General features: G+C 47.4%; 1 protein-coding gene across 1 annotated transcript in view; it reads left to right on the forward strand.

Moving 5' to 3' along the window:
• Nucleotides 1-22,577, forward strand: part of SLC6A11 (solute carrier family 6 member 11) — a 124,455-nt gene that overhangs the window by 11,517 nt on the left and 90,361 nt on the right. Inside the window, exon 5 of the mRNA XM_033210673.1 lies at nt 16,928-17,060. Within this exon, the coding sequence (XP_033066564.1) occupies nt 16,928-17,060 (133 nt within the window). The remainder of the gene's footprint in view (nt 1-16,927; nt 17,061-22,577) is intronic.

The raw sequence follows: 22,577 nt of genomic DNA on the forward strand, positions 1-22,577 counted from the left end.
GAAGCAGAGGTGAGACAAGCCCACAGATTACCTTAAAATCATTTACAGGGCACTACTTCTCTGCCTGCATCTGGCCATGGCTTTGCCTTGGCCATGGGCACCTGGCCTGCCCACCCCCTATCTTGAAGTGTCAATTCCCTTTTCAGATGTAATTAAATTTGCTGGCTTAGTCCACGAGAAAAGCTCAGGCCCTAGATCAGTCCTGGATTCTGACTCTTATGGGGGGGTCCTACAGGGCCAGGGATGCTTGTCTTCCTAATGTCAGGCTTCAAAATTAGGCCACCCTCGTTTCCCTTAGTAACCCATTATGCATCTGGCATCCGTGCATTTATCTAAATGTGTCTGCAGTTCTAAATTTTGAGCCTGTACCCTCTGGTGGGATTGAATGCTATTTAGTGCATAACCAATATTGTGGCATCAGATGGACATTGATTCATCTTCACTTCCCTTTCTCAAGCCTCCAAGTCCTGTTAGTCCAGGGTTTGGGGAGCAACTCCATTCTTGCTATGTATACAACCAAAATTGTTTTTGCGCGGCATCCATTCAGCAAGCACATGTTGAGCACATATTGTGTGCTGGGTCCAAATTAAGCTCTAAGGGTATTCAGTTCTATTTATTCAGAAGGATGAGGCCTTATTTTTCTGGTTTATCTTCACTGGAGGAGTTTTGTTTTTAGTGTTTATTTTTGAGTCACGTGGATGTTTTAAGTGATTTTCTTTGGACATGAGATTTGGGATCAGAGGAACTAGAGTGAAGGTTGGTTCTTTCTGTGGGACTGGGGTGACTCCCTGCCTCTTTCCCAGGCCTGTCTTCCCCTCTACACATTACTCTCCTCCACACTGGCCTTCTTTCTGTCCTTCTTTCTGTATATTCAGATATATGGGCCTTGTCCCAGGGTCAGTCTCTTGGCTTTTGCTTTTCCTTTTGCTAGAAGATTTCTCACCAGATCCTGTGTGTCTGGCTCCTTCTTACCGCTGAGTCTTAATTCAAATGTCAATGTCATATGGGGAGCCCTCCTTGACCATGCCCATGGAATCTGCACCCCAGTCCCTCTCAACCCCATCACTCTTTTTTCTCTTTTTTTTTGTTTTTGTTTTTCCCATCACTCTTTCTTAATGCCCCGTCACTCTTTCTTAATAGTTCTTATATTATCTGAAATCCTTGTATATTTATTTGATTATTCTGTCTTTCTCCATCAGAATTTAAGTTCCATGCTGGCAAGGACAATATCTGTTTTGTTCATGATTGTCTTGCCAGCACATTCTAGGTGCTCAATAAATATTTGTTGAAATGAATGAATGGAAGAGTGAATGAATGAATGTTTCTTACCCCCTTGGAGCTCAGTGTCCACATCTGTAAATCAGAAATGATGATAACACCTACCTGAACACCCACCTGCAAGGCTGAGATGAAGATTGAATGAATGAGACTTCTCGTGTAGGAAGTCCAGCCCATCTTAAGCTCTTTGGAAAGGTTTTAATATGTAAGTAGATTTTTTGCAACTGGTTCTCCCGTATGTGAAATGGGGTTAACTCTGTTCCTTGCCTTACCAACCTCCCTGGGCTGCTGTGAGGATTAAATGAGATAACACATTCTGAGAACTTTGATGGGTGGGGTGCCTGTGTTAGTTCTGGCTACTGGAGGCACAGGGTCCCTTCCAGCCCCATCTCTACAGGTACAGAGTCATAGTTGGGCCCAAGCTGCCAAGGCCTGTGCACAGTTGGTCTGTTTGCCTACAGTAGCCTTCCTGCCTCCTGATTCAGCATCAGAAGTGCCCTTCGGACCCTTTCCTAGGTCAGCACTGCATGCTGTGTAGCAACATCCTGTTTTGCTAGTTTGAATTACCTGGCCCCACCATACCGCCAACACATCACCCCATAGCTAAAGTGTAGATTTTAGCGGCAAGTTCTAGAGCCCAGTTTAAGCAGCTGCCCCTTCCACCTGTCAAGTGTGTGACCCTGATTAACCTGTAGAGCCTCTGTCTGCTCCTCTGAAAACGGGATGACATATGGTAAATGTACCCACCCCGCTGTCAAAAGCATGGAATGAGATGATGCTTACAAAACTCCTAGCATGTGGTAAGTGCTAATAAATAGTAGCTGTTTTTACACAGCAGACTTTATCCAGATCTCTGCAAGTCTATGTGGATTCTTGTTAAGATTCTTTAGAGAAGGCTCATCAAGCAAGGCCTTGTTTTCCCCTCACAGTAGGCATGGTGAGCTTTCTTAGTGCATTTTTTCTTCACTTAATTGTTCTTTTGACATTTTTCTAAGTAAATACTGGGTGCTGGACATCTTATAAGTAGCCAGAAAGATGAGGACGACACTGGCTCTCCCTGAAGAAGCACATAGCCCGGCAGGGGAAGCTGGGAAGTAGGAAAAAAAAAAAAAGAGTTTTTGAATTACGAGGTAACAGATATATCTGTAGGAGGCTTGCAGAGCGAGGCTGGGGAAACCTGGATACCTGGACTTTGGGGAAGGCTACGTGGAGTTGGTGATACTTTAGCTGGGTTTTGCAGGATGAATAGAAGTTCATGTGGTTGGCTATGGAGTGAGTAAGTGACATACCAGGTGGAGAGAATAAAAAAAGCAAGAGCACAGAGACCTGAAGTTGTGTGTTTCAGCTTATGGATTTTACCCACAATGCTACTACATTTAGATCCTAGGGGCTAAGGGTAGACTTTACTGAAGAGCAGGCAGGGACCAGAGCATCTATGCCCTTACAGGTCTTTATTGAGCACCTACTATGTGTCAGGTCTCATTGCAGGTTCTGGAATGCAACATGAACAAAACAAAAACTCATCCTTATGGATCTGAGAGCACCAACAACCAAATAAGCAGAAAATATTGGATTAAGCTGAGATCAGTTTTCTGAAGAAAAAGTCAGCAGGGTTAGGGGGCAGAAAGTGTCCGAGGGTCAGCAAGGGCTTCTCTGAGGAGGTGGCATGTCAGTCAGGGAACTGAGAGAAGTGAGGGAGCAAGCCGTGTGGAGGTCCCAGGAGCTACAGGACCGAGGGAGCAGTGGGGGTGGTGACCCCATAGTGGGAGACTGTTTGGGGAATGGCAAGACAGTCAAAGAGCCTGGAGAAGAGCATGAAGGGCCTCTGTACACTTCTAAAGGGTTTGCAGTGATTCTGTGGGATGCCTGCAAATGTTCTATTCCCAGAGTCGTGTAATCAGGCCTGAGGATAAGGCAGCCTCCCCAGGCTGCAGGTGGAGGCCATGGATGTGGTCCAGGTGCAGGAACCTAAGGCTCCTTCCTGCGGAGGTGGAAGCTGGTTGGTGGTGCCCTGCACTGTTGGGAAAGACAGGGTAGAAGCAGTCTTGCCATGCTTGTCCATAGAATACACTGAAGGGAGTAAGAGAACGGTCTCTCTGATGTATTAATTCCTCCACAGCCTCCCACTTGCTGTGAGGTCTTCTAACCTCATGCGTCCTCAGTGAACTTGTTCTGATGCAGGCAGACGGGCAGCTCTTAATCTGCCTGAACTCTTAAGGCTCCCTTTTTTTTTTTCTAAACAACAGCAACAGAAGCCAATTTAGCAATAACCTGCAGCACTGGGGCTGCACATAAGTTTTGTCCCCAAATCCTACTTCTTAAAGTTTATTCACGATATGACCTCACCAGTTACATAGAACCTGAGCATGTCCTCAGCAGCACTGCATATGATAGTTAAAAAGGACATGTAAAATGTTCTTAAATATGATACCAATTAGATAAATTATACAACTGCTAAAAAAGAATTACCCAGAAAATGTGTTGACACAGAGAAGCTAACAGTAAGTGAAAAAGGTGAGTTGTAAAATGTTGTATGTGATATCGTATGTAATACATGTGTTGTATATGCCTTTATAACCATAAACTATGTCTGGAAGTATACATAAGAAACTATTAATAGATTACCCAGGAGTGGGACTTGGGGGCAGGTGAGGTTATAGAGAGAGGCTTACTTTTTGCTTTGTACTTTTTTGTATTATTTAAATTAGAAACAAAACTAGGAACATGATTTCATAATTTAAAAAATAGAAGCCACAGGGTTAGTGAATAAGCTGTTATTTATCATAGTGAACCCTCCTGTTTGTGTAACAAATCCCATTTACAGTAATTTGTAGGCAGACGTTGTGAAGAAACTAGTAGTTTGTTCTTTCTCCTATATGTGCCTATAGGCCCACAGAGATATCTAGCCCTGGAAAGTAAAATGAAGCTTGCTTTCTGAATGCTTCATCATTTACTGTTTCCTTCCAGTGAATGGAAGATTTTAACACAAAGGGGAGTTTGTAGGCAGACGTTGAGAAGAAGCTAGTAGAAGCTTCCACCTTGTTAATCTTTATGTATTTCTTTGTTTAGTTACCATTTGTCTTGATAGTAGTTCATTTAATTTTTTAAATGAACTAATGCCTGTAATGCAGGCAGAAGAAAAAAAAATTTCAATTTTACCACTAACTAAACATAATTTTGGAAACTCTGAGGGATTTCCCAGAACCCAAAACTAGCTTCTTGGCTCCTAGTGACCCCAAGCAGCCCTGGTGTCCCAAACCCACCAACCAGCTGCCCCACAGAGGATCTCTTCTCTCAAGGAGAGGGCCGTTGTTACTCCTCCCCACCAGGGAGGCGCTAGGGATCCTTGGTTAGGGTTCGGGGGAACAGGAAGAGGTCCCACTGTGGACACATACCAGACTTGTGCTGAATGGGAGCTTGGGCCACATGCAGTACTCTCAGGAGATTCACCAATTCACCAAAGCAAACCCAGATCAACACTTTGTTGCCCTAACAGGATGTTGTGACCTTCTTATTCTAATTGTTGAATATTTAACTGATGTTAAAAATGGTGATTATTGGCCGGGCGCAGTGGCTCACACCTGTAATCCCAGCACTTTGGGAGGCCGAGGCGGGCAGATCACGAGGTCAGGAGATCGAGACCATCCTGGCTAACATGGTGAAACCCCGTCTCTACTAAAAATACAAAATATTAGCCAGGCGTGGTGGTAGTGGGCGTCTGTAGTCCCAGCTACTCAGGAGGCTGAGGCAGGAGAATGGCATGAACCCGGGAGGCGGAGCTTGCAGTGGGCTGAGATCGCGCCACTGCACTCCAGCCTGGGCAACAGAGCAAGACTCCATCTCAAAAAAAAAAAAAAGGTGATTATTGTTGTAAGCAGTGAAAACACAATAGACATATAAATGGGATACGTTTGTATGTCAGATTAAATATAACCTATAAATATGTCTTCCCTAGCCCTTTTCCCTAAGAGAGAACTCTGTTCACAATTGAGTCTCCTCCTGCCTGTATTTCCCTGTACTCTTGGTACCACTCCTCTTACTCTCCTTTTTGCCCTGTCTGTCAAAGCATACAAGTTCCCAGGTTCAGAAATTTCATTCTCCTCTTCTGTCGGTTCCCTTTCATAGAAGCAGGTTTTCCAGTGGGCACTTGATTTCTTTAGTGCAAAAGTGATCTGTGTCCTTTTTTGTAGAAAATGTAGGAAGTAGGTTTAAGTAAAAGAAGAAAATACAGCATACAACAGGATTTGGGTTTCCAAGCTGCTGAAGTAGGGAGGGGCATGCCAAAGTCTGCAATTCCACTCCCTTGTCCCCAGCCAGACCCATCCTGGTGGCCATTCCTGAAGCAAGAGCCAGGACCCCTATCTGCCAGGCACCAAGAAGCACTTCTCCACTGCCAATTAAGTTTTTTTTTTTTTTTTTTTTTTTTTTTGAGACAGAGTTTCGCTCTTGTTGCCCAGCCTGGAGTGCAATGGTGCGATCTCAGCTCACTGCAACCTCCGCCTGGGTTCAACCAATTCTCCCACCTCAACCTCCCACGTAGCTGGGGTTGCAGGCACTCGCCACCACACCTAGCTATGTTTGTATTTTTAGTAGAGATGGGGTTTCACCATGTTGGCCAGGCTGGTCTCAAACTCCTGACCTCAGATAATCCACCCACCTTGGCCTCCCAAAGTGCTGGGATTACAGGCATGAGGCACCAAGCCTGGCCCACTGCCAATTAAATGTAAGGGGTGAAGACCTGAGGGAGAACCCAAGGTCTATTTGCCTTAAACCATCAATGCCAGGGATGGTCTCTTGCCCAGAACACCTCCCCAGAAGGACCAATTAATGCTTCTAGTGATGACACCATCCGAATACTATACTGAAAGCCCTTCAGTCGAGGATCCAGGTTCTGCTTGTATGCATGGTTGTTGAAACGCTATTTAAAAGTACCGTGCTGTGGTGTGGTGTGGGGACCTAGAGACCTGGGCTTTGGCACCAGAAAGCAAGAATTTGAATCCTGCTGCTTCCACTTGTTGCTTAAATCTCTCTGCAATTCACTGTCTTTGTCTGCAAAATGGGAATAATTGTTGTTATAGCACTACTAGTAGTAATCGGGCTTAATAAATACTGAATAGCTGTGGTCGCCTGTTATTATTAGTTCTTGATCATTACAGTAAACATATTTGTGTATAAAATTAGCCAGATGGGTATTTGTATTTTTCACACTAGATGTCTTACAGTATAGAACAGGAAGCAGCAACTTACTGAACTGCAAGAGTTTTGTATGAGGTTCTTTTTACATCCTGATGGGTGCAGTAGAGAAAAGGAAGTCACATTTGGTTACTAAGCACCTACTGTATACCCTGGCCCTGCACAGGGCCCTCTAAGCACATGACCTCATTTAACCCATCCACCCAGGTTATAAATGATGTGATATCAGTATCTGAGTTCTCGTCTCACACGGGGGATTCTGAGGACGTGAGATACTAAGTGACCTGACCAAAATGCCTCTCATGGTGGGCCAGAGCCCGAGTTGGTCTGAAACCCAGCCACCTGCATCTCTCCACCATGCCAGGCTTCTTCCTGTGTGTGAAATATGGTCAGCTGCCTGCTTTATCCCAGGTGCAGAGTTGGACTGCTGTATGCCGCCTCTCTGCAGCCCCATGGACTCAGGCTCTGGAAAGAAGTGGTTTTTTTTGGTTTTTTTTGTTTTTTGTTTTTCAGCAGATGGGGAATATATTTGATAGGAAAAGGGAGGAAGGGACGAAGGAAGAAACTCATGAGGAATGGCTTCACAGAAGCCTTCAGCATCCAGCAGCAACAATGTAAGCCCTGTGGGTTGGGTACTTCCTGGGTTTCAGAGGGTTTCTTTAGGAAGTGGCTTTAGAGTCAGGACCCGTCCTGACTCTAACCTGCTGTGGTGATGAGTTGTCAACTGATGCTGGCCTCTAGCGTGTGATAGGTGGCCCTCCAGCCAGTGGCACAAGGCACTGATGAGTGAATGATTTAATTCAGGGTCAGGAGCAGAATAACTTGACTAGGTTGTTTTTAATAAAACAGTGAGGAAGTATATAAAACTCTCCAGGGTTACACATGCACACCCAAACACACACATGCCTTGCTTGTGCTTTGCACTCTTCTCACTAAGGGGCAGATGGAAGACATGCAGGATCGGGGAGAAGCACCAGAGCTGGGGCAGTGTGACCTTTTCATTTAGGAATTGGGACCCTGAGCAGGTAATGCCGAAGCTCAAGTTTCCTCCTCTGTAGAATGGGTGTAAATAGACAGCACTTAAAAGTGCAGTTGGCATGAAGTGAGCTATGGACAGTATGACATTGCCGGTCAGCGGTAACTCCTCACAGTCCAGTCCCCTTCCACAGACCTCCCATCCTCACTTTCATTTTACAGCTGAGGTGGATGAAGTGACATTCCAAAAACAGGTGACCACCTGTGGCCTCCCAGTGGAATGCACCCAGACTGGGACCAGACATCCACTCCCCGCTCTGACCTCCTTGTGCAGGGCTGCTCCTGATGCTCTCATGCCTATCCCGGCCACCACCCATCCAGGGCACACAGTGGCTTCTTGCAATCCTTAATGCAGACCACTTCGGAGGGGCCAGGGCACAGGTGGGCCAGCTTTATCTGAGCTTCTGGCTGCTCCTGAATGCAGATTTGCTTCCCCTTGGGCATGTGTGGGGAACCTGTGGGGCAGCCGTGACCTCGGCAGCATTTTTGAGCTACTTGAGTCCTGGGAGGAGGAATAAGGGGCAGGAATCTGTGGACCCGGACCCCAGCCTTGGGGTGGGGGAGGCCCTTCCTGCCACGTGGGATCCACGTTCTGCAAGTGAGAATGGCTGCATTATAACCCGTGGTGGATTCCTCCCAGCTGCAGCAGCTCCTCCGTCTCTCACCTTGCCCTTGTGCACTCTGCCTCCTGACCTTCAGGACTTCTGTTCACTTCTCCCTGTGAGGCCTAAGTTTTGAGGCATTTCCCTGGGTTCCTGCTCCTCTGGAAAGTCCCCACTTCTAGATTCACTCTCTTCCCTGCACTCCCTCCTGCTGCCCTCAGTCTCACCCTCCAGCCACAGAGGGGCAGCACAGGCATTAAACGTGGGATCAAGGGACAGGTTCAAGACCAGGCTCTGCTACCTACCAGTTTTGTGATCTTGGACAAGGTAACTATTTCTGTGGAGCCTGAGTTTCCTCTGAACAATGGGTGTGCAAGATAACACACGAAAGCGCCTGACACGCCTTCCCAAGTGTGTGTTCTCCAGGATGTTAGGAAGTATTGCTTTGGAAAAGCAGAAACAGGGATGGGAGAGGGGAGCCCTTCTTAACTTTTTAGAAAATTTATTGTAGTTTACATGCCATAAAATGCACTCCTCTTAAGTGTACAGTTTTGAGTAAATTTACCAAGTGTGAAGCCCCTACAAGTTTAGAATGTCTCTATCCCCCGAATAAGAGCTCTCTGCCTATTCACCATTAATCTCCATTCCCACTTCCAAGCAACCCTCAGCTATTTTTTTTTTTTTTATCTCTGTGAATTTGCCTTCTTCAGACATTGCATATAAATGGAACCATACAACTTAAGGTCTTTCGTGATTGGTTTCTTTCGTGTAGCATAACACTTTCAAGGTTTATCTATGTTGTAGCATGAATCAGTACTTCATTCCTTTTTGTAGCTATATAAAATACTGTTGCATGGATAGACCATATTTTGTGTATCCACTCATCAGTTGATGAACATTTGGGTTGTTTCTACCTTGGGCTATCATGAAAAATGCTGCCATGAACATTTGTGTACAAATTTTTGTTTGAACATAGGTTTATTCTCTTGGGCTTATATCCAGGAGTGAAATTGCTGGGTTTTGTGTTTAACTTTTTAAGAAAGTGCCAAACTGCTTTCCAAAGTGGCTGAACTATTTTGCATTCCCACCAGTAATATATCAGGGTTCCATTTCTCCACATCTTCATCAACATTTGTTGTTGTCTGATTTTTTGATTATAGCTATCCTAGTAGGTGTGAAGTGGTATTTCTTGTGGTTTTAATTTCCATTTCAATGAGGAACACTTCTCAATAAATTTGAGAAACATTGAGTTAGATAACGCTATACAAATGTTGTTTCAGGACTTCTCAGAGCCTTTAATATTCTACTAAGCAATGAACATCTCTAAGGAATTCTAGTGTGCAGTATTTTCTCAAATGAGAGCCCAGCGTGACCTGGGAACTCAGGACATTGGAGGATTAGTGTTCTTTGGGAAGCATTAGCCTAGGACAGGGGTCAGCAAACTACTGGCCAAATCCCAGCTGCTGCCTGTTTTTGTAAATAAAGTTTTATTGGAAGAAAGCCACACCCATTCATTTACAAATGACCTGTGGTTGCTTTTACCCTGCAGGGATAGAGAATAGTTGGGACAGAGACTGTGTGCCTTGCCTTTTGCAGAAAAAGCTTGCTGAGCTCTGGCCTAGAAGTCCCTGGTACACAGTGAGGTACTCATTTGCTTAGCGTGAATGGCCGAAGGGGCTGGTCCTCGAGTTGGGGTGGGGACCAAGGAAGCGCTTGTGAGGCTTAGTGTTATTTGAGCTGGTGCTTGAAGGATGGTTAGAATATAGATAGCTGGGGAGAATTGGGAAGGATGTTCCCAGCTGAGGGAATCACGGGAGTGAATGCTGCAATGTGAGGAAGTGCGGGATGTTTGGGGACTGATGGAGTCTGGTGTGTGGACAAAGAGTAGGATTTTGCAGGGACAGAGGGAATTGGAGAGGTAGCTCCAGACCCCTTAGGCATATGTCAGTCCGTGATTGCACTCCCTGGCTCCTGGCTCCACTGACACCCATAATCACACAATTCCCCATCTTTCCCAAGACAGGGCAGTGATTCTGAGCTCTGCTTCTGACATTGAACCGATATGGCTTCAAGATCTGTCCCCACTTTCTGGGCATGTCACCTGCCTGAGCCACACTTTCCTTATCTGTAGAGTGGGAATAATAGCTGTCCTCACCTGAGAAGATGCAGAGAAGGTCAGATCAGATTTTACAAATGGCATGGTGAGCAGGTGCGAAATGCAAGCTGTAACTATCCTTGTTGATACCTTTATACCCCTAGACAGTAAGTTCCCTAAGGTGGAACAGCCTGCTTATTCATCACTGTAGCGTGGACTGAATGAGTGTGTGATGCAGAGGCCTGAAATTCCTGCAGAGGAGGCATGGCTGAGTCCCTGGCTTGGTTTAGGGGCCCCTGCTGTGGACTCTGTTGGAGTCCCCCGTAAATGTGGAGAGTGCAGGGGACTGTACTTCTTTCTTCTTGGAGAAGTAAGAGCAGACTCCCCAAGGCAGTGGCCAGCTCCCTGGCGGGGGCCAGGAAAGCACATTTGTTTTGGTGATGGGCCTCTTTTGGTTTGTGTGTTTGTTGCTTTGGGAGACCAGCAGGGCTATTTATAGCTCAGCCCCTCAGCGCCAGCTTTTAGGGCGGTCTCCAGGGCCCTGGCAGCACTTTCCTCGGTGGCAGGTTAAAGAAAGGTGATCTGTTTGCCGGCTCCGTGCGCGACATGAAGATGAGGCCACCCCAGGCTGGGCTGGGAGCTGTTCCCACGTGGCCCTCCTGGGCGCCAGGCTGGAGGGAGTTCTGCTCCAGCTCTGCTCTCTGGGCAAACCAGCCCTTGTGCTGGGAGCCGGAAGCTTCAGGTGGGAGGCTGTTTCCTTCTCTCCAGCAGCGGTGTGTATGTGAGCTGCCCAGAGGGAACAGATATGGGATTCCAGCCACTGTCCTTTGACCATTAGGCACAGGAGAAGGCCTGAGAGAGAGACACCCTCTCAACCTTGGGCTCACTTTCTGGTGTAGCAGTGGGGAGTGTTGGCATCAGAAGAACTTGGTTTCAACTCTCAATCTGGGGCAGGGTGTGGTTGGCTCACACTTGTAATCCCAGTACTTTGGGAAGCCAGGATAGGAGGATCACTTGAGGTCAGGAGTTCAAGACAAGCCTGGCCAATATGGTGAAATCCTGTCTTTATTAAAAATACAAAAATTAGCCAGGCATGGTGGCAGGCACCTGTAGTCCTAGCTGCTCAGGAGGCTGAGGCAGGAGAATCACTTGAATCCGGGTGGTGGACGTTGCAGTGAGCCAATATTGCACCACTGCACTGCAGCCTGGGCTATAGAGTGAGACTCTGTCTCAAAAAAAAAAAAAAAAAAAAAAAAAGTCTCAATTTGGGCAAGTTGCTTCACCTCCCTGAGCTTCCTCATCCGTGAAATGGATATAATCATGCCCCGGCAGTGGTGTTGCCCTGACGACTGAATGAAGCGAGATGGGGGAGGGTGTCAGGTGGTGCTGAGCACTGTACTCACCACTGCCATCTCCTCCCAGTTCCGCTCCTTCCTCCAAGTCTCTTAATAAGGAAGGATGTAGTTTGCTTTTAAGCCACCCTCTTAGTTTCCCCCACTCCTTCCCTCTTGTTGAGTAGAAAGGACATCTCCATGCCTGGCTGGCCTAACACCTCCACCTATGGATTCTCTCCCTTCCACCATCGTAAGGGCCTTCACTTCTTCTCCCCCTCTCTTATCCCCTGTTCCCTCCTGTTTCTGAAACTTCTCCCTCCTTCCATATTTTCTGGTGAACTAGCCCAATTACTCCAACCTGAAAGCAAAACAAATGTGGATCAAACAGCCCTTGTACCCTGTGGCCCCTTTAGCTGCTGCCACCTCTCCCTAACTCATCGGAGCCAAACTTCCTGAAGAAGCCACGTGGCTCAGGGTCTCACCTCTCATCTGCCCCCGACCCAGTCTACTCTAAGATCAAACAGTGGCTCTCCGGGCCTCCCCACTCCTGGTCCCAAGTCCCGCAGGCATTGCCCTCTCACCAGGCTGGCCTGCAGTGTTTGCAGGTCGGCTACTTGCCTGCTGGAGATGCCCCTTCCTCTGCCTTGAGGATACCCCCTCCTTGGGTTGCTCCCCTGACTTTCTGCCCACTCCTTCCCTGCTTCTCCAAGGGCTACTCCCTTCCTTTTGCTGCCTTAAGATGTTGGGGTTCTAGGGACTTGGTTGTAGGCCCCATCTTCCCCCTTCTCCAGGTCTCCCGGGATACTCTGAAGGCTGAGGGCTCAGGTATGAATTCCCTGTCTGCATGTCATTTCTGGGTGGCATTCAGAGACCCAGTAGCCTCTGGGCATTGCAGCAACCTGAGTGTCTTGCCAACAGCTCCACATCATCTTATCTAAAAGAATGATTGGCCATCATCTCTTCCTCTGTTCCAAGCACCACTTCACTCCTGCTCAGCCTAAAGACCCACCCTACCCATCCAAGGAGCTGTGGCGTGAACCTGGTGTCAGCCTAGCCCTGGCTCTTTCCTGCCGCTGGCTGCCCCAGGCAGTCACCTTGTTCCTCTGCTGCTCTCCAGCCACCCATTCCTCTCTAGGACTATTCCCTTCCCTATTGCTTGCTCAAATGGAGACAAACTCCTCTGCCCCACCCTGACCGTTCATTCTTCCCATGGCAGCCACAGTGTTCTAAAAGCACATCTGATGGGGTCTCACCACTGTTGAACACTTCCCTAGGCTTCTGGCACCCCAGCCCCTCAGCAAGGTTCACAGTCTAGCCCCTGCTCCCCATGTGGTCGCCGCCTCACCCTACTTCTCACCCGACCCAAGCTGCACTCACCTAGTCCACCGTGCCCTTCTTTGGCCTTGTGGTGTTCTTCCCAGCCTCCTGGCTTTTGCCCTTGGGGGCCTTTCTCCTGCATATGCCCCCTCTTCTTTGCTAACTTTCCTCCTACCCTTCAGGACCCCCAAACCCCCACTCTGATACTGATCCCCACAAGAGTCTCCTGCTGTGCCTGGGAGCTTCTCCTGCCTTTCTCTGTGCCCACCCTCTCCATGTGCTGCTGTTTCCTTATCTGCTTTCTCCACTAGACCATGGGCTCTTTAAAGACCCCCAGGCTTAGCTCCATGTCTGGCACACTGATGACGCTTTCGTAAGTATTGTTTAAATAATTACTGAATGTGTGAATGCCGTGTTCCATACACTCCTCTCTCCTAGTACACAAAGACATGTAAGACAGCTTTGGGGTGTGCATTTACTGTAGCTTTAATTTGTTAAGAAAGGAAAGTGGTGGGTGATGTTAGGGTTATGGAGGAATCAAGGCTGAAAGTGTGGGCTCTGGAGCCAACATCCCGGGGCTCAAATCCAAGCTCTGTTTCTTGCTGAGGATGTGAGTTTGGGCAAGTTACTTCGCCTCTCTACACCTCAGGTTCTCTGTCTTTGAAATGGTGATGATAATTGTGCTCATCTCAAGGACTGTGGGGAGGGTTAGATGCATTCATGCTTGAAAAGCCATTGAAGGTAGGTATCATTATTCCCATTTTACAGATGAGGAAGCTGAGACTCAGAGAGGTGATGCCGCTTCCCCGAGGTGGAGCAGCTGGTAAGGAGCAGGGCTGGGATTTGAGCAGCTTCTGGGTGGAAAGCTCCAGATATACTACTCTACTATGGCCTGAAAAGGGTGCTTCGTGAAGAATCTGCTTTAGGGCCTGGCACATAGTAGGTACACACTAAATATTACTCATGTAAACGGATCCCTCTGCAGAGACCCATCTAGGCTTCAGCATTTCCCGCTCCCTTAACAGTGTCGGGGGAGGTCTGTCTCTGGGTCCTTTTTGGCCAGAGTGTTGGCAGCAAACTCTTCCTTATTCAGACCTTTCTTCTGTCCCAGCGTTTCATGGGGGAGGGTCATTAAGAAAGCTTTTTCCCAGGAAGAGCTGTGCCTTCTCCAAGTCTCCGGAGTTGAGTGCACCAGCCCCCATCCTCTCAAAGGCTGCCCTTGTGGGTTTCAAAACAACCCCACTGCCCTACAGGCTGAGAACCTGGCCCCTGAGACCCCTTTCCTTTAGAAACCAAAGGTCCATTCCTAGTTAAAATCAGCGTTGATAAAACCTGAGGAAAATAGTTTGAGGATGTTTTCAAACAGTGTCTGGTAAAACAAAAGAGCAATTCATCCTCCGTAGCTTTTAGTAATCTGCTTCCCATTCTGGGAATTAGATTGTTCAATTAGGCGAGAGGGTGCTGGAGCAGGCTGCATGACTCAAAAGTTTGCAGCATCCACATTGTGGAAGAGAGGGGATCCGAGCCAGCTTGTGCCTGGCGGGCCTGCCCCGCTTTCTCCCTCTGTCCCCACACAGGTTCCAGTTTTCAGGCCCCAGGTTCAGAAAACAACTACTTCAACAAGAAGGCACGTGTGTATGTGTGCATGTGTGTGTGTGTACATGCATGTGTGCATGTGCATACGCATGCATACACCCCGGCTCAGTAGGGACCTCGTGTGTTCCTCCAGTGACAAGCTCAGCATCTGGAGTGGGCTGGTGCAGAGTACACCTGGGCTGTTTCTGTCCGCAGCAGCCCCGATTCCTTCCAGCTCTGGGTTGTCCCTTGTAGTTCACCAGCTGATGGGCATTGGGGATGCTTTGGGTGGCCATGTGTAAGGCAAGGTAAGCCCACACAGCTCTTAATCTGGGCAAAGGAGAGCCAGTAGGTACCCTGAAATTCCTGCAGCATTTTGGGAGCCAGTGTGTTTCTCTGGGGAGAAAGTCCATCCCTTTGGTAACTTCTCAAGGGATCCATGACTTCCTTCCTCAAACCCCTCTCCTCCTCCCTCCAAAAAAATTAAGTTTAAAAATGATTCGGGTGGCATTTGGAGATCACTCCTTCATTAGCAAGAAACTCTACTTCTGTGGTGCTCAAGCCTTACTGTGTATGAGAACTCTGAGGGGAAATCACAAAGTGCAGCTCCCTGGGAGCCACTTTGCAAAGGTTGGGACCCAGTGGGTCTGGTGGGGGTGCAGAAAGGTTTGTATTTCTGGCAAACCTTTGGGATCGGGGATCGTGCCCAGGGATCATGCTCGGGGACATGCTACTCTGTTATACTCATAGATTCTCTTAAAGGCCTCATTTAATAAGGCCTGTAGTTTTAAAATGAATTAAAGCCAGAGACTGCTAAGACATAAGAAGCAAATAAAATAACAATTGTTATTATAATTAAATGACTGCCTCCTTTCCTTCATAAATAACTGGGACCTTTTTTTGGTCCACCTTATTCTAGTAGAGGGCAAGGGTCGTATGATGCTTATCTTTTTTATCCTAGGGTTTGACATAGTGCGTGGCACCTAGTAGGTGCTCAGTAAATATGTATTGTATTTCAGTGGATGTTCCCACTTCTCCTGGCTAAGGGTATGAAAGCTGATTTCCTTTTGAGTAAATCTATGACTGCACACAGTCTGATTTTGTTTGGGGGCCTGCCTGATTTCTCTGGCGGGGCTGGGGCTGGAGGGAGCCTGTAGACCAGTGCTAATTGGTGTCATTGAGTAATTAATGCAGAATCAGGCCCTGAGCGGATTCCCAGGGAGACAGACACTGAGGGTGGCTTTCATGCTTGGTGGGATGGGAGCTCCTTTCTCAAAGGACGTTCCCAGAGTGCCGAGGCGACTGGCATGGTCTGATGGGGGTTGGTTTGGCAGCCAGAATGGGATTCGTAGAGCAAGCTTGGAGAGGGGGTTTGTGTTGGTGCCATAGTTCTGCACAATATGGAGCGTGGCGAGTTTGACTTTAAAGGAACACAAACGCCAGGCATGGGCTCTGAGAGCCAGGCCTGCGTCAACTCTGAAGAATTGATGGGTTCTGAGGGAAGTGAGCCTGGTGGCATTAGCTTAGCTCACCCAGAGTCCTCCCTGTCCTGTGGCCTGGGCCCTCTGGGAAGCCTTTACACTTTGGCATGATAGTCAAGGCTCCCCCTGGTACCACCTCTGCTTACCTTTCCTGCTGTTTCCTTCTGATCCCTGCACCCCAGCTTGCTGTTCCCAAAGCACACCATCCTCTACTTCTGGTCATGCCGTTCCTTCCACCTAAAACCATCTCCACTTCCTTCTTCTTCTGACCAAATTCCACTTACCTTTCACAATTTGGCTCACATATCCTTCTTTCAGGAAGCTCTCCCTGACCTGCTTTAGCAGTCAGGATATGTTGGGTTATGCTGCAGTAACAAATGTCCCCAAAGAGCTCAGCAGCTTCAAGTAACAAAGTTATATCCTGTTCAGACTATGTCTCTGACACAGTAGCAGGTGGTCACTCAGGAACTCAGGCTTTTCAAGGCTCTGTCTTGACACATGCTTCTGTAATGACAGCAGAGTTAGGGAGAAGAGATGATGGAGAACCATACCCCCAGCCTCTGGAAGCTTCTATCGGAAATGGTACATGTTTTATTGTTGGTCAAACAATGGTCAAAGCAAGTCCTATGGCCCCCCTCAAGTTTGGCAGGGCAGGACGTAGGGGCTCCCTTCAGGGAGGAATATAGGATGTTTATGGCTGGTAATATGATCTCCTGGGAACCCCAAGGTAGGCTGGAAGCATCCTCCATCGGAGCCCTTTCCATGCTGTTCTTGTACTACATTTGCAGACTTGCCTGTCTTTTCCCCCAGAGAGTGAATCCATGATCCGAGGTCCAGAGGGCTGCGTCTTATTCCTCTTGGAGGCCCCATGTCCTCCCCAGAGGAGGCATTTGGCCCATGGTGGACGTGGGTGAATGAGCACATGGGTCAATCCCTGCTCCTCTGCAGCACTAGCTTTGCTGAAGATGGGCCAGCCCCAGCCCCAGCCCCAGTGACTCTCCACCCTACCTTCTGCAGGCGCCGGGTCTTGGCCATCTCCGATGGGATCGAGCACATCGGGAACCTTCGCTGGGAGCTGGCCTTGTGTCTCCTGGCAGCCTGGACCATCTGTTACTTCTGTATCTGGAAGGGGACCAAGTCTACAGGAAAGGTAAGAGGTCGATCTTCAAGCAGCTAATCGTGGCAGGGGAAGGCATGAGCTCACAGATGACCCAGAGAATAATGGGGAGTTCATGTGGCAGAGGCCAGGACTTAAGCTGGGAGGCGGGAGGAACACTGGACCAGAGTGAGCTCTACCCACCCTCAGCACTTGTTGGCCACCCACCTTAGGACAGTTCAATTTTACCTTTTGAGCCTCAGTTTGCGCGTCTATGAAATAATAAAGCCTTGCCCTGTCTGTCTTATTGAGTTGAGAGTTATACAAGGTAAGGGGGTTAAAGTGCTTTGAAAATTGGGAAATGCTGAACTACTACAAGGATTCTTTGGTAATGAAGACAGGGGTTCTAGGTGTGCACGAGGGCAGGTGATGCTGGCTGCCTCCACTGACAGACCCCAAGATCTCAGGGGTGTATTTCTGCCTCACCTGGAGTATGGAGGAAAGAGCAACTGCTTCATCTTGCAGCCTTGCTGTGTCACCTGCACCATGCAGTCTCCTGGGTTGCTGCCTCACCAGGGAAGAGAAACTGGAGGAGGCTAGCTTTTAACTGCCATGGTCTGGGAGTTACATGTGGCTCTTCCACTCACAGGCTGTTGGCCAGAACCTGAGACACGGGGTCACCTACCTGAGACACGGTGTCACCTACTTCACAGGGGCTTGGAAACAGAGGGGACCATGGGGACATTTGGGGAGTGAGAATGCTGTGCACTGCAAGGATCAGTACAGAGGTTAGAAACTTGCAGCCGAGTCCAACTCACTTCTGTGTTTACTTTAAAAAGGCGGGGAGGGGAAGAATTCGTTGACAACATTTAAAAATCAGGATATTTCATGTGGAAAAAAGAAATCTGATTCTGGCATCCCATGGAAAGTAAGATTTGGCAACCCTGGACTTGCCTGCCCACACAGCGGCATGTGTTTGAACTGAGCAGCTGCCACCTCCTTCCAGGGAGCTCTGGTTGGCCACAGTCCCCACCATTCCCTATCGCCCCCAATCCTATGGCTGAGTGTCAATGCCAATGGCTTCCTCATTTTGCTATTCATTTTTTTCTTACAAAAAAGGGGGAAATGAAGCATCTCTTATGCCTGGGTTGCACTGACCACATCCCTCCTTGCCTGCCTCCTTCCCATAGGCCGTTACTCATAAACTCTAAGTTCTTGGCTGGGACTGCTGCTGGAGATAAAACCTCCAGGGAAACAGGAACTTAACAATTCTGGGCCCTTTTCCAAAAGATGTTCCCCTCAGCTCCCACAGTGGTGGGTAGGATGAAGAAGAAACTGCTAGAACGTTTGAGGTGGGCGGATCTGCAGGAAGGAAGCCAAGGTGCTCCGTGCTACGGGCTATCTGGAAGCTGAGGGTGCACTTAAAACAGTCACACAGATGCAGAGGGACCGCAGAAAGTAGAGCAGAGATTCTCATGTCCCTGTAGCCAAGGTGATTTTGCTTATATTTGCTTTTTGTAGTTTGTATCATGAAGAAAATAGGATTTTTCTTTTTCCAACTATAAAACTGTGTCATTATTGATCTACTTCTTCAGACTCCACACATAGTCTCCCATTGTCTTCCTTGCTGCCTCTTCCAGGAAAAAAAGCTGGGGAGTATAAGAGCAAGGATTCAAACCCCAGGTCTGTCACTCTCTAGTCATGACCTTGGGCATGTCGCTCAACTTCTCTGAGCCTCAGTTTCATCTTCTGTAAGATGTGATTGGTAAGTGAACTTACCACCACATGGGGTGGTTGTGAGGATGAAATGCAAGGAGAGTTGAGTATGGCCCGTGCTCAACAGAGAGAGTAACTAATAGTGAATGCTGAGTAAGTGGCAATCTTTAAAAATCTCATTTTAAAGATAATTCAAGTCGTTGTTTCTGAGTATTTACTATATACTTAGCATTATTCAGTGGGTTTCTAAAGATGAATAAAACACAACCTCTACCCTGCCCAGACAATATATGAAAGTGATTCATGAACCGTGAAGAGAAGGGAGGAGGTATCATGGTTGGTATTATTACTAATTCTGCTATGGTTACCACCTCTTGGGAGTTGACACAGAGGCCTGCGGGGCTTGGCAGGGTGGCGGGTGTGCGTGGGTGCAGGAAAGGTTGCCTGCACGAGGCTTGTGTATGGACATGGTTGGGCTGTTCCAGGACCTCATATGGCCTTGAGCTGCAGGCCCCAGACTGTGAGCTACAGCAGTGCCGTTTTGCTTAGCCAGCAGGAGAAGACTCAGTCCTGTAGTGGGGCCCTTCGCTGCTGACTGGGCAATTAAGTCTGAGCGCTGGAGAATTCTAATGCAAAGAACTGAGTTCGAGGAAGGGCCGATGGCTATGATCTCAGAGATTTCACAAGAGGCTTATGGGGAAGGCAAAGGAATGAACACTTATCCACTGCTTTCCACTCCCTGGCATCTTGCAAGGGCTACAGATCCTCACAGCCTGGCGAGCTGTGGCCTCTACCTTACCAGTGGAGAACCTGGGGCTAAGGGAGGGCAGGCAGCCTGGCCATCGTTGCATAGTGACCCTGCCTCAACGCTGACCCCAGGCTACTCCCTCCTTGCCTCCCCCTGGACTCTCAATTAAGATGTAGAACATTGTGTTGTTTTGAGTGGTGTCCTTTCACACATCTTCCCTGAACCTCCTTTTTCTCATCTCTGGTAGGAGTGGTAGTGATGGCAGTATGATAATTATCAGTAGTAATGGTTAATATTTATGAGTGCTTCCTTTGTGCTTCTCATGCCTGCTCCATTTAGGCTTTGAACAGCCCCATGAGATGGGGCTGTCGTTATCCCCATTTTACAGATGAGGAAACTGAGGCATGGAGGGATCAATAATTTGCTCAAGGATCCTCCGGTAGGAAGCAGAAGACTGGGATTAACTTCCAGCATTGGGGATGGGGACCATGCAGTCCATGTCCTGGATATACTATCATACCTGTCATCTGTGATGTGGGGACTATGGTGATTTTCTTATGGACTAGTTATGAAGAGGTATTTAATGAGATAGCACATAGTAGGTGCTCAATGATTATTGGCTGCAGCTCTTTCTAAATGGTGCTTTTAAGGGAAATGCTGGAACCAGATGAGCCAAGTAAGTATTTTCCTGAAGACTGGGTTTCTCCTCCAGGTGTCCTGTGCCCAAGGCCAGCATTAGTATCCTGGATGAGATGCAGTTTGCTGGAGCTGTAAGAATCCTTAGAAATGGTTTGGTTCACTTCTGCCCTTATTTTATGGATGAAGAAACTGAGTCTCAGAGAGTGGAAGGGCCTTGCCTGAGGTCACATAGTGAATAAGTGTCAGGCCAGGAGTGAGAGCCTGGTCCCCAGTTTCCCAGCTTGTTATGAATGATGAGGTTCTGTGGGGCACATCTGGCAGTTTAGAGAAACCCCGAGTCCGTGAATTGATAGGTAGGCTTTTCAGGGGAGGATCTGGCACTTTTGTTCCTGTTTACGACTTACTTCACTTTGGAGACGAGCCCAGCACCCAAAGGTTTTTTTGTGTTCTGTACAAAAACAGCTAAAAATAAAACATGGGGTCAATTGAAACTTCCCAAGTGGGCAGAGGTCACCCCTGCCCCTGGCCTGTGGGACCCTAGCCAGATCCTTTTTCACGAGGCTGTTCGAATAGGAAGAAACCCATGTCCCAGCTATTGTCCAGCTGCGACTAGCTTTGTGTTCCCTCTTCATCTCTTCCCTGAAGTTCCAGCTTGCTGCCCACACTCAAGCCTCAGCACAAATTTCCGTGTATAATAAATGCTCGTTAATTCAAGAAAAAGTCCCCAGACCCCTCCTATCTCCAAGGGATATTAAAACAATATCCCCAACTTTAAGTCAATTCAGTGAGCATTTCACCTGCTCAGGGAGGCAGACACTGTAGACTTGGCCTTTCAGCAGGTGGCTCTGTAAGTGAGGATTTGGGATCAGGTCATGAATAAGTTGATCCCAAATGGGGCTATAACAACACCAGAGGTGAAGTCCTAGAAGCACTGGCGTTAGCGTCTCCCTGCTGGGACAACATCCACACATGTTCTTCTCCACGAACCCCCTTGGGCACCTCCCAGTATGCCTCACAATCTTTTGACGTTAGGCATGTGGGATTTCTCCCAAACTCGGGGTCCGATGAGCAATCTGTTCTCTCAGAAGCAGCTTTTTTAGTTCTTGCTCTAGACACTACTGGCAATTTCAGAAATCTCCTATTAAAAAAAAAGCCTTTCTCAATTGTGTATTAAGTCCTGTGAAAACATAGGATTCTAAAGTGCTTGCTTTCTTCAGGAGAAAACTTCCAGACTGTTTGTATCTTCTGGATGATGTAAAGTTTCACTTTGGATAATTGGAGTGGGGATAATTGAAATTAAGTGACCAGAAAGTGGAGACATCTTTGTGATTTTCCTATGTCTTTGTTTTATTCATCAACTGAATCCATCTTGCCCATCCCTGTCACCAGCTCCTTCTCCTGGTATCCTGGGTCTGAAAACACTCAGACATGTTGGATACCTCTCATCCAATTATTGACCAAGTCTATTTTTGTTTAAAAAGAAAAACACCAAAAACATCCTGTCCTCTCCATTTTTGTTTCCCACTCACACATTCAAGAAACATTGACCCTTCGGTAGTTCCCTAGTACCTCCAGAATAAAAATTGCCCTTAGAATTTCCCATTTGCACAAACATTGCAGACATGCAGAATGATAACAACTGAAATGCTTTATATTCTATGAAACAACAATTCACATAAATTCAGAATTATAAATTCTATCTTAGGCCAAAGCATGCACAGCAATATTAATGTTTTGTGATATTTTTCTAGCATCTCTGTGCATATTTGTTGAAGCCAAAAAAAAAAAAAAAAAAAAACCTTTTCATTACTGTGTGTCCTTCTCTTGTGGTTTTGGTAAGCTTTAATCTAATCCAGGGATTGGCCAACTATGGTTTTAGGGCCAAATCCAGTCTGCTGCCTGCTTTTGTAAATAAAGTTTTAATGGAACACAGCCACATCCATTCACCCACATATTATCCCTGGATGTTTTTGTGTTTCTACGGAGGCAGCGTGGAGTAATTGCCATGGTGTGGCCCATAAAACCTAATATATCCGTGACCGGGCCCTTTATAGAAAAAATTTATGGACTGATGGTCTAATTTATTAAAATAATTTATGCAAACAAATTCCCACTTAACAAGAAGCTAATATGTAAATTGCTATCACCCAAAGTGTGAGCTATTTCAAATATTAAAAAGCAACATGATGGTTTTCAGTGGAGAGCTTTTTTAAGGATCCTTAAAAATTTCATTCCAGCCTTCCAGCCCCAAATGGGATATTTCCCATGTCCACATGTTCACTTGCTAGAGAGGTTGCTCATTCACTCGCTTATTCGTTCACTCACCCAGCAAGTGTTTACTGTGTACCTGCTACACCAGGCACCAGGCTGGGGATTCTTTTCAATAGCCAATGAACCAGACCATGGGGCTTACCATGGGGTAGAGAGATGGAAGATAAACCAGCAACATAAGTACAGTGAGAGGGAGC

Source organism: Trachypithecus francoisi, unplaced genomic scaffold, assembly GCF_009764315.1.
Source record: "Trachypithecus francoisi isolate TF-2019V2 unplaced genomic scaffold, Tfra_2.0 Lachesis_group0, whole genome shotgun sequence".
Lineage (NCBI taxonomy): Eukaryota > Metazoa > Chordata > Mammalia > Primates > Cercopithecidae > Trachypithecus > Trachypithecus francoisi.